Source organism: Mugil cephalus, chromosome 17 (genome assembly GCF_022458985.1).
Source record: "Mugil cephalus isolate CIBA_MC_2020 chromosome 17, CIBA_Mcephalus_1.1, whole genome shotgun sequence".
In the NCBI taxonomy this organism is placed as follows: domain Eukaryota; kingdom Metazoa; phylum Chordata; class Actinopteri; order Mugiliformes; family Mugilidae; genus Mugil; species Mugil cephalus.
Window position 1 is genome coordinate 10,936,753 of NC_061786.1, and position 14,642 is coordinate 10,951,394.

The window sequence follows — 14,642 nt, forward strand, 5'->3', positions numbered from 1 at the left end:
TCGCTGGGCCCATCTGGTGAGCTGGCCAAGGTGTCTTTCCCCCTTCCCGGCTGCCTGGCCTGTTTGCTGCTGGCAGTGCCCTCCAGTGGGGAAGACACCTGCAGCCACTTTGGTTCAAAGTCGTAATATTTCCCGTTTATTGCACGATGATGTAAAGCCTGCCGTCGTAGGATGTGGCACAATGGGAAGAAAATGGATTGTCTTCGAAATGATTACTGAAATTCATTTAGAAAAGGCATGTACGTGTGCATTCAGCGTCGTCATTTGAGCTACAGCCGAGTCATTGTAGCTCAGGAGATATTAATAATCCTGCAGTTTCTGTGGAACGCACCGTGCAGCGTAAAGACAAGTATTTATACCAGAGCTTTCCAGACATCAGGCGGCCATTTGTATCCATCATACAAGCTGCAGTATTTTGCATCATCTCCCTGGAGCATGATTTATGTGTCATTTTGCTGCACCACAGCACTCTGATTTCCATGATGGTATCAGCTCCCAGGCCAACTTGAGTTATTGTGTTCTTGAGTGTCTCTCTGTGTGTGTGTGTGTGTGTGTGTGTGTGTGTGTGTGTGTGTGTGTGTGTGTGGTCTTGGCCAGAAAGTTGATTTCCCTCCCAGGCACTGGGACAGTTGGCTTTTTAGCATCATTAGGTACTGTTACTTCCATGCTCCTTGCGCATTTTTTGCTGAGGCCTATCTTTTATTCTTGTGTGCGTGTGATAAATTGTCTTGTTTAATAGCTCCCGTAATCCATCACTTTGCTTTTTCGACCCTTCTGTTGGGATACATATTGTACCGCTTGTGAATTGGGATGTTCTGCTTTTTCTGAAAGGAAAATCAAACCAAAAAAAAAAAAGGGGGGGAAAAAAAAGTTCAATAATATATGACGGAAACACTTGCTGACATGTTTATTACATCTCTGGCTAGACCTCAGACGTCTTCTAGTATCATAGGTGCTGCCCCACCTGCAAGGTCTTAGGGAAAGGTGCAGCAACTTCATAAGAAATTCTCCCTTACACAAAGATTACACGCACAGAACTCCAAACCCCGCTGTTAAATAATACAGCATGTGCGGGCTCGTGAACTGCGCACCCAGGGGAGACCCAGAGCAGAAGTGTGTCAGGCTGAAATATGTGTTAAGTTATTCACCCCCAGAACAAGCCACAAAAGGGGAGGGGGAGGAGGGAGGAGGACGCTAACCCAAACGCACTCCCCGGGCTCTGTGCAAATATGGGGAGCGATGGGCAGAAGAAAGCATTGGGAGGTCATCCATTTTTCATGAGACGCAATGGCAGCAAAGCAAACATCCTTTTTTTTTTTTTTTTCGAGTGGAGCAAACCAGTGAAGAATCTAAAGTGCAGAATCATTTTCAAGGACACAGCCCGGTGCATTTTAAATGTAGTGCATTTCATGCTTGGACTGCAACAACATGCATGTTTGTAACGTTGACCAGAAAAAAAGACACAATGTAATCATAAATGATTTGTTTTACTTGAGTTTTTGGTAGCAAATAATTTAAGAATTCGTGTTTCATTAATAATTCTTGCCATATTTGTTAGAGTGTGGGTGTGGCAGGACAGTATCGATGGGAGCAGTTGCTGTCAGAGGTTTCAATACCACCTCAGTGATGGTGAATGAGGAGGAGATGTTGTGATGGTGGAAATCCTTTGTAGTCATTTTGGGTAAGTTATTCCTTACAGTGTGGCTCTAGTTCTTAGCGAAAATAGTATTTCTCAGTCAAAATAAAGAGGCGTCACGTCTCGTGGACGTATCTTCACATTCTCTTTCCTCGTTTCCCTCTGTGCGATCGTGTTCTTCCGCTTCTCATGGCTCCTTGTGGAGCCTTCCCCAAGCTACTCCAACAAGTAGGCTCCTCTGTCCGCGCCTGCAACACCAAACAACGGCAAAAGAAACAGACGCAATTACAGCCTCATATCCTGGACAGTGATGTTGAGGGCCTGATGAAATATCCTGTACCCATTAATCTTTCCCCAGGGGGCACGGGAGACTGAGAGCACTGGGCCAGTCACTGATTAAATGCTCCTAATAGAGGCCATTCATCTCTCCTTGAATCTTCAACGTTTCAACGCGCGGCATCGCCCAACGCGACGACTCCCCGCCTCTCTCTCTGTGCAAATATTGGTATTTTCATAAGGACAGCAAAGTCGATAGTGTTTAATTTTGTGATATCATTCTGGACGGGGCATGATCTCTCAGCGAGCTCCTATTGTTTGATGGATGACTTTGTATTTACCGCAGTGTGAGTGTTTGATCTGTAACCGTACCAAGCTTCGTGAAACAACCACGCATGAGGTCACGCGATGAAAATGCACACAGTTTTTAATATCCGCATTTTACTATCTTTAGCTGATACTTTGATCGGCTATTAAGGGTTTGTCTTCAGCTAATTTTCAAGGATTAATCTCTCTATCTGCCAATTAAGGAGTCCCTACAAGTATTGTTTCTGGCAAGGAAGAACAATTAGCTCACACTAACAGCCCTTCCACCGTAACAACCCCCTGGAAACACACCCTCACACTGAGATGGCGAAGTAATGAATGTAATGTCATGACTAAAATACATGCACTGAACAACCAAAATAAACCGGCCATGATAGACGTGCAGTCTTTGTACAGTATGGGCCACTCAGACAGACCCAAGTATGATCATCATAAATTAACATGGCCTAATTACGTTTACCTGCCAGGCTCCATATGGTCCCCAATCCGGAGCAAAAATAATTATGTGACTACATCCCAATTAAACAATTATCCAATGGAACCTCTGTAAAACAATTACCTGGTCACATCTGCACGGCGATGCTACAGTGCTTAGCAGCGTGATGTTCAGATCAATGCGCGAGCCATAAAGACAGCAGTAAAATTTGACGGGACAAACAGGCTACCGCTGCATTTTCGACAAATAAAAGAATAACGACACTCTCCTGTGTTCCGTGGACAAATCCTTCTGTGCTTCATGACGGGCATGACATCGACTCAACCTTTCAGCTTTCATATTTGGAAAATGACATCATTGTAGGTGGTGAGCTGAAAGGCGTTGATGCTTATGCTGGAGGACAGCGGGAAGGGGGATGAAGAATAGTAAAGAGGGCACCTGCTGGGTTGTGATGGAGTGAAATCCTTGGGGACTAAAAATGAGATCATCCAACTACTGTCAAGCATCTTAACTGGAACAATAGTGACCCCTATTGACCAGTTTAGATTTAATGAATCCATCATAGTCTCAATATGCAGTATATTATCCATTGTACAGTATGAGAACAAAGTACCTGTCTGAAATCTCTGTTGTCTCCCTTTGTGGTGAAGTAGGTATATGGCTGATTCAGGACAGAAGGAGGCCTCCTGTTATCTGCAAATAAACAGAAATGAAAATGAAAGATTGTCTAAACTGCTTTCAGTTGAAATGTGGCGAGTGAGAAAAACCAGTTGCTGAAAACATCAAACAGAATGGATGTCTCTGGGTAACAATGCATCTGACACTATTCTTTTAATTCTATACAACATTGCCCCGCTGTTATGTATTTAACCCTTGTCTCAGAGACAAGGTTGGGGCATCAGTTTGGGGCAACAGGCCGTGGATCCCTGAGGCCCAGCGGTGATCAGCACAACTCAGCAGATGGAGGGAGGTCTGCCTGCAGCGGTGGACAGTGCACACCCCCCACGGAAAATGCAGGGGAGGGAGGGAGGGAGGGAGCGGAGGGGTTGTTTTATGGATGACTGAATGCTGCAGCAAGGTTAAGGGAACCAATCTCTGACACTTCCTCCCCAGCAGTCTTCCTTCTCCTAGCAGCCAGGCCCCCCTGCCTCTGGTGCATGTACCTGCATCCTGCACCCTGCAGTGCGTGACAGCACCTCTTACATACGATTATGTCTAGCCAGAACACGCGCACATGCACACAATATTAATCCTTAGAGCACAGCGGGCAAAGACATTAATGGTGCTTTCAATTAACACATTGCCTGCATCCGTTTGAATCAAGTGGCAGCACATGTTTCCCCAAGCTGAGTGGGGTCGCGCAGGTTTGTATAGGGTTTTACGCGCATACCAAGTTCTTCACGTGGCATGATCGCCGCACCTGGCTCTGCAGCAGATGAGAGGTCACTGAGCGTTCTACAAGTCCCAGCGGCCTGTTTACACCAGCCGCCCACTTCGCCAAACTCGGGCCAGGCCGAGGTGCCAGACTGGGATTTGGAGGAGCCGTCGCTGGTGGCGTCGGAGGGAGCAGAGGTGGTTTTGATGTCGCTCGTCGGACTGTGTTTCAGAGAGGTGTCGGTGTCAGGGGAGGTGAGGGAGCCGTCCTGCTCACTCATCCCCGGTGAGCCGCCAGGTATAGGCACCTCTAAAACAAAACTCCGTTGCTCTGTAATTTTGGATGGGATGCAGGAGGAGAAGCTGGAGCCTTCCAGTGGTTCCTCTTGCTCCTTTTAAGCGTAGAGCAAAAGATTAGCCATGAAGATCTGCAAAACAGACATTGTATTATATCAATTCAGATAAACTGATAAATACCTGGTGAAATTCCTGCTCCAGGAAACAGTCAGGAACGGTGGCTACCTGCTCTCTGCTGCTAAGGACATATGATGGGATGCCATCTGATTGATCCTCTTTGCTGACTGACCCCGAAGACCTTCGCAGAGGAACGACGTCTGGGGGCTCATGAACAATGTCTTGGGACACTCCTTTACAGCTGCCATTTTTTTCTGCAGATAAGAGTCAGGGTAGTGAACATTCAGTGGGCCGCAATCCACTTTGGTATTATTTTGTCACTCCAGCTGCATGTGCCTACACACCGTAGTCAGGAGACAGAAAATCTGGCACCGACTGGCTGTCGTCGTTGCTGTAAAACTGACATTGGAGGTCGAATTTGAAACTGTACCGTGCAAAAAAAGAAAAAAAAAGAAAAGAAAAAAAGGTCTGTTCAAAATTATTTATCAGTCAACGTGGTGAAAAGTGTGATGAACTCTGACCTTGTATCTAAGAGAAGGTTTTCATCCGCGAAAGCTCCTAGGAGAGTTTCAGGGCTGAAAATATCCTCATGTGGGAAAGCATCTTCTTCTCGCCCTTGTAAAAAGTGCAAAATTCTCTTTTTTGTACTACAATATCTGAACATGCATGGTGTGTCGAGAAAATACTGCACAAAGCTTACCCTTCGCACAAAGCATCAGCTCTAAAAAATTGTCTTTGTTCCAGCCGCTGAGGGAAACAGGGTCTGTGGCGCCATCTGGTGTCAGAATCAGCTCGGGGCAATCGGGCAAGGCGCCGGTTGATGAGGAGGTTCCACTCGCTTCATCTTCTTCTTCTTCTTCTTCCTCTTCTTCCCCGTTTTCTCCATCAGTGAGCAGAGAAGACATCCTCTGCAGAGTCAGAGTGCTCTCGTACACACGAGGACGGTCTCGTTTCAACAGAGGCAGGGATGAAGCTGAAGTGAAGGATGATGCAGACTCGGAGCTGGGACCCTCAGAGGAGCAAATATGATCCTGCGCCTCAGGTTGCTACGTCGAGAACACAAAGGCCGAGTGTTGTCATGTCTCCAAATCACATACGATGAACTGTGACCATTATTAATGTGGAGACTAACCTCATGAATAGCCGGCCGCTCGTCACCTGGTTCGTATGCCAAGTCTACTGGGGAAGGGCTGGGCGTGAGATGACCCAGGGCTTGGGTGGAAAGAAATATTTCTCTGCTGTTTGATTTTTTCTCCGTGTGCTCCGGCCACACCACCTCACTGCAATAAAGGACACAGCTTTGAGTATAAGTTTGCATAATTTGACCATTACATTCAAAACAACATCAGTACCTTTTCAGGGAACGTGGCTCTCTCAAATCCATCTGAGCCTTTCTGACCATTTTGACCAATTCCTCTGAAGTCACCGCGCTCACCCTCTGAGCCTGATACAGCGTGGCTGACAGTGGGCAGGGTGGTATGTCTGCTGAACATTCAGGTGAATGAAACTCATTACGGTCGCACACAGCGAATCTTAAACAAAAGTTCAGTAAGGAAGATCCATTCACACATTCTCTCTATCTGTCCATTTTCTTCATCACTCTGAATTCCCCGCACTGTCACAATCACTCCACTCTGATTTTCACATTAACTCTTGTCCAATCACGCTCCCTGAGCCAATCAGTCCTAAGCCCCTGTTCGTTACACTCATTGAAATTCTGTCACTCTGCCTTTGTTAATGTCTGTTGTACGGCCCTCCTCCTCCTCCTCCTCTTCCTCCTCCTCCTCACATCCACCCCGTCCTGGTTTTCCTGGCAGTCTCAAGCGAAGTCTCCAGCACCAGAATCTAGACTCCTGGGGCTCACACATTTGTCCTTATCCAACCTTCATTGCTCTGTCATGTCATTTCTCATCAGAGTCCAACCTCCAAAAAATCATTCTCACAACCTCTTGGTATTCAGCAAATCTCACTCACCCTTTCCATCCAAATGATCTTTCCTTATTGAAAGGATATTACTGAATAGTGTCCGTCTTACCTTTTTTCGCCAGTGGCACCTCTGTGGTCTCAATTTCACTGCAGTTTTCTTTACCCTGATAAGGATAATGCTTCTTTAGTATTTTGCATGCTTTTCTGTCTGTGTATTTCATTCTCCCTCACTTTAGCCTTTGTATACGGACTAAAACTGCAACAAACCTGAACAGAGTGCATGACCACGTCTTCGTATCTTTTGTTGCCGCTCTTTAAAATAGCCCAGGCGTCTGAAACGCAACTGGAGGTTGGAAGCACACAGTGGTGCACTCAGTCAGTAAACGCCCCGTGAGCAACATTATCAGATAAAACTACAATACATCACGGCGTACCTGCTTTGAAGAAGTGCATCTGAATAGAGCCTGGCATCCTCAGGAGTCTCTATTGCGGGTCTGGTCCACTGGAGATACTTCAACGCCACTCGTGGCTGCTTCTTCACCAGGAGACAGCGGATGATGCAATGATGCTGCCAGGAGAGCCAGGGAGCAGCGGCCCCCGGGCTCAGCAATAAGTCCATAGAAGCCTAGGTAGGTAAGTAAGTAAGTAAGTAAGGTAAGAAAATGGCTAAACTAATGAGTGTCACAGTGGAAAATTATTACATTCATTATATGAACTACTCAAGTGGCCCATTAGTGTCACCTGCACGCCATTACGACTGGAACAAGGACATTAATGTGATCAATATGGAGGTTAACTGACCCTTTCAGGTCACTACCAGTCTCCTTGGTCCTGCTCGTTAAAACCTCTTAATCAATTTTAGGACCAGTGACTGGTCTGATTCACAGGATCTACTTAGCGTTTTCCTTCTGCGTGCAGTTACACACTTTGATGTGTCCATGATCGAACATCCAGAAGGCTCTGACTTGTTGGGAAAAGCTGGGAGGAATTGTGAAGGCATGGCAGAAAGACCGGAGGAGGTCGTCTTTGCACTGCAGGAAATTCGCCACGTCCTGGGTGAAATACATCAGCTGTGACGCGTAGGTTAAGAACTGTAGCATCAAATCTATGGAAGAGAGATGGGTGCAAAAAAAACAAAATAGCATAGCGTTTTTGTTCATGTAGAATTTAGATGGATACAATGGCCTGGACTGACATATTGTCAATATGAGGCTTCAGCACAAGTTTTAGCAGGGCCTGCAGATTGGGGGGAGGGTAGCACCGATCTGTGCCATCCTCAGAGGTCCAAATGCACCCATGTTGTCGGTCCAGTTGCGTCACCATGCCCTGTATCAAGGATCTGATGCAAGAAAATTAAAATGCAGATTGTTCATTGAGACAGAGAGAAAAAAATACTTCCTCAGCATCAAATGAAACCCTTACCTGGGCGTATCAAGACCACCACTCTTATGGCTTTGTTCCATTTCCTTCCACATCTGAGAGATACGCTTCACTTCCTGGGCGTCTGACAGAGAGAGCAGACAATGGGAAAACATTTAGAGGTGCGATAAAGGTCCTTGTGCCAATACATTGGTCTGATGTCTGATCATATCTGTACCTCGTAACTTGGGCAGCAGGCCCGTGATGCCCCACCACTGAACCAGCCGTCCAAGCCAGATGTGCTGCTTTAGAGCCCTGTGCTCTTTGTTCCAGCAGATGTCCGAGGAGTCACACGTGTCTCTGCAGATTTCACACGGGACTCCGACACCTACATAAAATGTATTTATTTATAGAAAGGGGTTATATACAGATTAGGATCTCTATCTTGCAACCACCCAGCTGTGTTGTGCCAGCCGTATGTTTACCGTGCCAGAGGTGCACTGAGCAGAGGTGCCGTCTTGCCCACTGGGCCAAGGTGAGCAGGTTCCTCAGTCTCTGGAGCAACATGTGCACTCTGGTGAAGGAACTCCGGTCCAGGAACATCCACAGACCGTGACAGCGGCTGAAGCCTATGGGAAGAAATGGGACACGTGCGATTTACGAAACATGCCCAGCTTATTCTGATATCATAAAGTTGACCAAAGGTTGCATTTAAACTTCTGGTCTAAAGAAATTGGGCATTTACCAGATAGGACATTCTGATCTATTTGAATCTGGCTCTAAGTTGTTAGTTGTGCATCCACTACATGGAAAGCACTAACTCTCTATACTTACATAGGGTTAATAACTCCTTTTTAGCAAACTCTGAGGTCCTCTGTACCCATCTGCTAAAAGTAGGTAGAATGTCCTCCACATCTGCTTCGCCTTATGAGAAATACAACAACGAATTAAACAACAGATTTATAGATTAGATTTATAGACAAGTAATTTTTGCAGGTCTTTCGCAGAGTTTCGTACCTTCAGCTGTGAGCTTCTTTAGCCAACGGATGATGGCTCGGATGTTGTTGTCGGCCAACGTCTCAGACCACTGACCCTCTGTGTTCAGCATGTTGCCCGAGCCCTTACCACGAGTCTGCATGCTGAGATTAAGGAAACATTATGGATTGATATGCTGACTGTTGGTGTTCATAGAGCAAGGATATTCAAGAAAACATGAATTTCATCTATTTACATTCTACAGGTGCATTAAGCACATGCAATGCATTTAATGTGTCTCAGTGAGCAGTTATACAACATGTGCACTCAAACCCAGGACACCTCTCTTAGACAGGTTTCCATATTTAGATCAATATTATCCCTTGAGGAAACATTTAAAACAACTTTTGGAGGTCTTCAGTACTCACTCAGTGCAGTGGACGTGGTTCAGTCGTCCGCAGCGGCTCATTTAGACTCCACTCTTGGTCTGCGCTGTGCTCGTGAGTCCTGTCTGCCTTGTGGATTTGCTGACTGGCCTTGTGGCTACGGTAACATTCTCTCCTTACACAAGCTACTTTCGTACACGATAATCCACTAATCTCACCCTCAGTTAACATTTCATTGGCTGATTTGCAGCCTGTACAGGACTTTGGCTCTTTTGGCACACCCTAGTGCCACAGAGATGTCATAACAACTTTATTTGGCCAATTGGCAAAGATGAAATACAAGCTATAGTATTTTTATTCTAAATAATGTAAGACGGTCCAGTATAAGATTTGTGAGTTTGACGATTTGGTGCTGTTCTTTGTCATACATGATTGTCTTGACAACAACTGACAAAATGAAACCAAAAATGTAACGTCATTTTCATTAATGAAACTAATTAAAATTGCTGCTACTTGAAGTTCCCACCAGTAGAGAGCAGTGCAGCAGCTTTTACCTGTAAGTGTGTCAGTGAGTATTTACCCTTTAATCTCCCCTTTGGAACTATTATTGCTCTGGATTGTGTGTGTGTGTGTGTGTGTGTGTGTGTGTGTGTGTGTGTGTGTGTGTGTGTGTGTGTGTGTGTGTGTTCGTCATAAAAAGCACCTGTGTACAGACTGTTGTGTTGTTATAGTATATCTTTGTATAGTAATGGAAGGCTGGCTCAATTAAACTGTGTATTCCTTGTGATGCCGTGAAAATACCAGATATTACATATACCTGTAAGGTTGCGAGTACTTTTATACTTGATTTTAATTAAAAAATACACACACATACACACACACATGCACGCAAGGGTCATCAGCCATTACTTTCGCAGTGTGGAGACAGTCAGATTTGCATAGGTGGCAGAAGGTGGGTCTAAATCCCTCGTGGAGCCCAGGGCTGATTAATGATTAAAGGGGATTAGGAGGAGGGTCGAGTCTGGGCTGCTAGTCTCACTCCGATGCTGCCGCGGCTGCCTTCGTGCTATTTGTGTTACTACGACAACTCGCCTCTCTCAGGACCAAATCTGAGGATGTCAGCAGGAAAACCGGCTGGAAATGAGAGGAGAGGGATGTCAGACGTTCAGAGTGAATGCTGACCACTCTGTCAAGTGAGTAAAGGGAAATTCTTGGATATATATTTTCAGTGTTCCAGCTATTTCCACACATTTTTATTTTTGGGGGATTTTAATATTGGGATCACAGCATTAAATAAAAAACAAAAAAACAAAACAAAACAACAAAAAAAAAAACAAGTTGTTTATGTTTAATAAAAATAAAACTATATGTTGTAGATCATTATATTTTTACATACATTTGATCAGATGTAACTTTGCTGCCCTTCATTCTTAAAACCTGCATTGTTATGTCAGCATTTCTTTTTACACTCTCACTACTGTTGTCTCACAGAGCTCCTACAGTGCAACGATAATGCAGCGTCCACACGATATTGCTCATAACCACCACGCTAAGCTGCTTATGAAAGGACCTTCAGAGAACTGCATGCCCAGCCCCCCTCCCCTCGGTCCCCCACATCCCCTGGAGGATAACCTGTTCCTCTCCCCTGCTCTACCTGTGTCCCACCCTTAATCCCACCCTGGACTTAAGAGAAAACTCAGAGAAGATATATTTCTAATGGCTGTCTTAAGAGTTAAGTTTACCAAGACCAAGAGGGACAAGCTGGCCCAGGTGCTGTGGATCCTCAACTGGATCTCAGTGGTTACAGGGGCTATCCTGTTCAGCCTGGGCCTCTTCCTCAAGGTGGAACTCAACAAGCGAGTGGAGCTGATGTCTGAGAGGGACATCCAGTACGTGCCCAACATGCTCATAGCAGTGGGCCTCATCGCCTGTGCCATCAACTTCCTGGGTGGGAAGATCTGCTACGACTGCGTGGACACCACCAAGTTCTTGCGCTGGAAGCTGATCATGCTGCCCTACATCATATGCACCTTCTTCTTCACCTTCTGCGTGCTGGTGGGCGCTCTGATGTGTTACAGCATGCGCGGGGAGCTGGATGACTCTCTGAACATGGGGTTGACAGAGGCCATGAGGTTCTATAAGGACACAGACACACCAGGGCGCTGCTTCCTCAAGCGCACTGTGGACATGCTGCAAATCCAGTTCCAGTGCTGTGGGAACAATGGCTTTAAGGACTGGTTTCAGATCCAGTGGATTAGCAACCGCTACCTGGATATGGCCCAAAAGGATGTAACTGAGTAAGTACAACTTGCAGGACGAATTTTGGAAAAATTAAAGCAGCTGTACTGAATATCTTGAATGGTACAAAGCAGTAACTAGTAGTAAAAAAGTCTATGGTGAATGTATCACTAGGATTTCAATGCATTGCTTGCAGATGTTGCAGGAAACTGCTTTGAGAAAAAAAAATACCATACACAACTTGCTCAGCAGCTAACAACAGAAACAGTCAGCTGAAGAGCCAGGTATTACCTCACAGAGCTAAAAGAGTGTGACATTATCTGCCAATTGGATATAAACACAACTAAAAATGCATAATATTGTTACAACAGCTGCATGTGTGGCTTACTAAATAGTTTATCATATCATATTCAACCACTTATTAGTGATGATGTTATCTGATCTGTGTTTAGGACATGTTTCCATAGCTCCCTTAGTGGCCTTAACAGTGTAAGCTAATCTAGTTTAAATGAATGGAAACAAACTAATGTAATAATAATTTTCACAACAAAGGTTGAATTAGATATTTAGATTTAAAAAAATTAATAAAAAGCTGTTATTGGTAGAGATAATGTTCTGTTATGTACTGTACTGGACTAAACGAAAAGTTAAACCTTGAAATAATGACAGGATAGCTGTCCTCCATATGTGGGAAGGGACCCGCTTTATGACAAACTGCACACACAGCAAACCCCTCATTTGTGACTATTTAACAGTTTAAACTTTGAAGGACTATCCCTAAAAGATGAGAAATTCCATTGTCCAGGCGTAGACAGAGACAACTGCGTGACATCCGACAGAGGTATTGGGACTTAAACCATCCAAATCGGGGTTGGGGTTATGGTTAACCTCCTGAGACCATGCGTCCTCATATGGGGACATTAAGTTTTAGGTTTGTGGCAGCTTCTTCTGCATCATTTAAACACGATGTCCTCATAACTAGATACTAGTTGGTGATAAAAATACGACCGTGAGCATTTCAGCGATTTCATTCTGCAGCTGATCATGTGACAAAAGTGCAAAAATGTGCAGAACCTAATCAAGTTTTACAGCTTAATAACTTTTCTAATTCAATATGACACACAACTGTAATAAATTCTAACAATAGCAACTAACTATAACTTTGCTAATTAGCAAATATTCGTTTGAGGACATTGGGAATTTATTATTTGCAAATTTGTCTTTGCACAGCCATGTTCAATTTTATATTCTGTTACACACTGAAATAAAACGCATGTCCACATATGAGGACATCATCTTTTCCCCCCAAAAACGATTCCTGTTCAAAGATGATGCTTACTTTTTATACTTCTTAGGTCCTTACACATCCCAAATACCTTGGAGAAATTAAAAATGCATGTGAAACTAAAGCTCAGGTCTCGGGAGGTTAAAGTGACGTTCGGTCAAAGTCTTTTTTGTACGGTCACAAACCATCATCAAAAAAGCACAAATCCCCTTAAGATTTCGAACTTCTTTATCTCGCTTTGTAGCCGTTTAAGGAGTAACGTGGAGGGGAAGTATCTGATAGATGGAGTGCCCTTCAGCTGCTGCAACATCGACTCGCCGCGGCCCTGCATCCAGCAGCACATCACCAACAACTCGGCCCACTTCAACTACGAGCACCAGACCGAGGAGCTTAACCTGTGGATGAAAGGGTGCCGCCAGGCCCTGCTGGAGTACTACACTCACATCATGCAGTCGATCGGCCTCACCGTTCTGATCACGTGGCTGTTTGAGGTGAGAAAACACAAGTGGTAACTAAGGAAGCCATTCTTTGGGAGGGCTGAGGCTGCAGGATTGAACCCCGGGGTAAATCAGTAGACAGCATACCATTCTCAAAGTTTTATATTATGTTTTATGTTATCTTTGTGGTGTCCGGGTCTCATTTCAGCTGTCAGTGTTGACGGGCGTCCGTTACCTCCAGACCTCCTTAGAAAATGTGCTGAGGCAAGGAGACCCCAACTCGGAGTCTGACGGCTGGCTGCTGGAGAACGGCTTCATGGAAACGGCTCGAACCAACTTAAACATCATCAAGAGCCTCGGCAAGAACAACCATATAGACACCACCAACAACGGAGACCCCAACATCAATGTCCCCTCTACCTCCAAAGCGCACTATGGGCCAGACAATGTTCCACCAAAGCAAGTGGCTGAAGGCAGTTGACACTTCTCAGAAAAAAAATAAAATTAAGAGAAAATGGGTGAATAGCTTACTTAAAACCCAGAAAGGGCCTTCATCCAGACTATTTAATTAAAAGAGATGTTTATTTATTTGATAGAGTATAAATTAGAAAAGATTTGTGTCTGTGTGGAAATGAAAGAAAAATGTTTGACCTGTTTCCTTGAATGACAGGATACGTCTTTTACAAAGAATTCCTAGTTGACTTAACACCACAATCCATACGTTTCCATAAATTGTCCTTTTCAACTTAAACACACCAGAAATCACCGTCAGATCAGTACATCTTCATACATACACCTGTACTGTAAGCCGTTGTTTACAACGATATCTTGTTGCCTGTGTATTGCGTGGTTTCGCAACAAGTGACCTACCATTGGCAACACCTGAATCAAAAATGAACTTGAAATATGTTGTTGATGGGTGAAGACAAATTAGTGACTTTGCACAGGTCATGTTAGAAAATCTAGTCAATGGAGTCTAGAACAATAGCAAGAATTTGACATGCAAAGACGTCTGATGATTAGCTTCTGGGTGTTTAGTAAAAGTTTCTCACAACATAACTGTGTCGTTACATAAATACAGTAGCTTCATGCTGTCACAAAAGCAAGCCATCACAACAATGACTCTCATGTGCCTCAGCAATGCCTCTGTGGTTTAATCATCTGATGAACAAAATCTCTCGCTGGGAAGAACTACCAAAGCTTGGTAATAAAACTTTTAAAAACCTTTTTAAACCCGTTGTCTGTCATTGTTTAATGCCTTCGGTATTTTTTTTAAATTTTTAATAGAAGCTTTCTCAGACATCTGGGATAACTGTTATAGAAATAGGTTGAAGTTGCAATTCCATAAATAAGAGGTATTAAAAAGAAAGTAAATATAGTCAACAGAGGGCTAGTTGCATGTTGAAAAGTCCCAGTCTCCTCTGATTGTTTAGCTCCAGCCGGTACATGGTAGACGAGAGCTGCAGGGGAGAGGGAGGGAGGGAGGGAGGGAGGGACATGAGAACTCAAGAGTTTCATTAATGTAAAATTTCTATATAGACCCACAAGTGCAGGATGAGTCATCGAGGTATGG

At 44.5% G+C, this 14,642-nt stretch overlaps 2 protein-coding genes across 6 annotated transcripts; one reads left to right on the forward strand and one right to left on the reverse strand.

Annotated features, from left to right (window-relative positions):
- Positions 1-1,325: 1,325 nt before the first annotated feature.
- Positions 1,326-9,282, reverse strand: LOC125023864 (protein ELYS-like). 5 transcript variants are annotated; one of them, XM_047611396.1, is made up of 20 exons: positions 9,152-9,282; positions 8,766-8,887; positions 8,583-8,672; positions 8,234-8,377; positions 7,987-8,136; positions 7,812-7,893; positions 7,569-7,728; positions 7,316-7,459; positions 6,824-7,014; positions 6,657-6,732; positions 6,499-6,553; positions 5,816-5,945; positions 5,596-5,743; positions 5,164-5,509; positions 4,985-5,078; positions 4,808-4,887; positions 4,527-4,717; positions 4,066-4,441; positions 3,289-3,368; positions 1,326-1,884 (listed from the first exon to the last, which is right to left on the reverse strand). In XM_047611396.1, exons 1-20 carry the CDS (start codon positions 9,190-9,192, stop codon positions 1,774-1,776), a joined length of 2,811 nt encoding a protein of 936 aa, XP_047467352.1. In that variant the 5' UTR covers positions 9,193-9,282; the 3' UTR covers positions 1,326-1,773. The 5 variants fall into 5 exon arrangements, with proteins under 5 accessions (XP_047467352.1, XP_047467354.1, XP_047467351.1 ...); XM_047611398.1 differs by having other exon boundaries at positions 4,096-4,441; positions 5,816-5,948; XM_047611395.1 differs by having other exon boundaries at positions 5,816-5,948.
- A 768-nt stretch (positions 9,283-10,050) lies between these two features.
- On the forward strand, positions 10,051-14,302 carry prph2lb (peripherin 2-like b). Its single transcript, XM_047610963.1, has 4 exons — positions 10,051-10,302; positions 10,601-11,406; positions 12,877-13,123; positions 13,278-14,302. The coding sequence occupies exons 2-4, from the start codon at positions 10,826-10,828 to the stop codon at positions 13,548-13,550; spliced, it is 1,101 nt and encodes a 366-aa protein (XP_047466919.1). The 5' UTR covers positions 10,051-10,302; positions 10,601-10,825; the 3' UTR covers positions 13,551-14,302.
- The last annotated feature ends 340 nt before the right edge of the window (positions 14,303-14,642 follow it).

Coding starts and splice junctions, on each gene's coding strand:
- LOC125023864 (XM_047611395.1), bottom strand. CDS start 9,192: ATGAGCCGCTGCGGACGACTGAACCACGTCCACTGCACTGA. Junction 4,888..4,984: donor AACCTTCTCTTAGATACAAG/GTCAGAGTTCAT, acceptor TGCACGGTACAG/TTTCAAATTCGACCTCCAAT. Junction 3,369..4,065: donor CATGCCACGTGAAGAACTTG/GTATGCGCGTAA, acceptor GTTTATTTGCAG/ATAACAGGAGGCCTCCTTCT.
- prph2lb (XM_047610963.1), top strand. CDS start 10,826: ATGGCTGTCTTAAGAGTTAAGTTTACCAAGACCAAGAGGGACAAGCTG. Junction 11,407..12,876: donor GCCCAAAAGGATGTAACTGA/GTAAGTACAACT, acceptor CTCGCTTTGTAG/CCGTTTAAGGAGTAACGTGG. Junction 13,124..13,277: donor TGATCACGTGGCTGTTTGAG/GTGAGAAAACAC, acceptor GTCTCATTTCAG/CTGTCAGTGTTGACGGGCGT.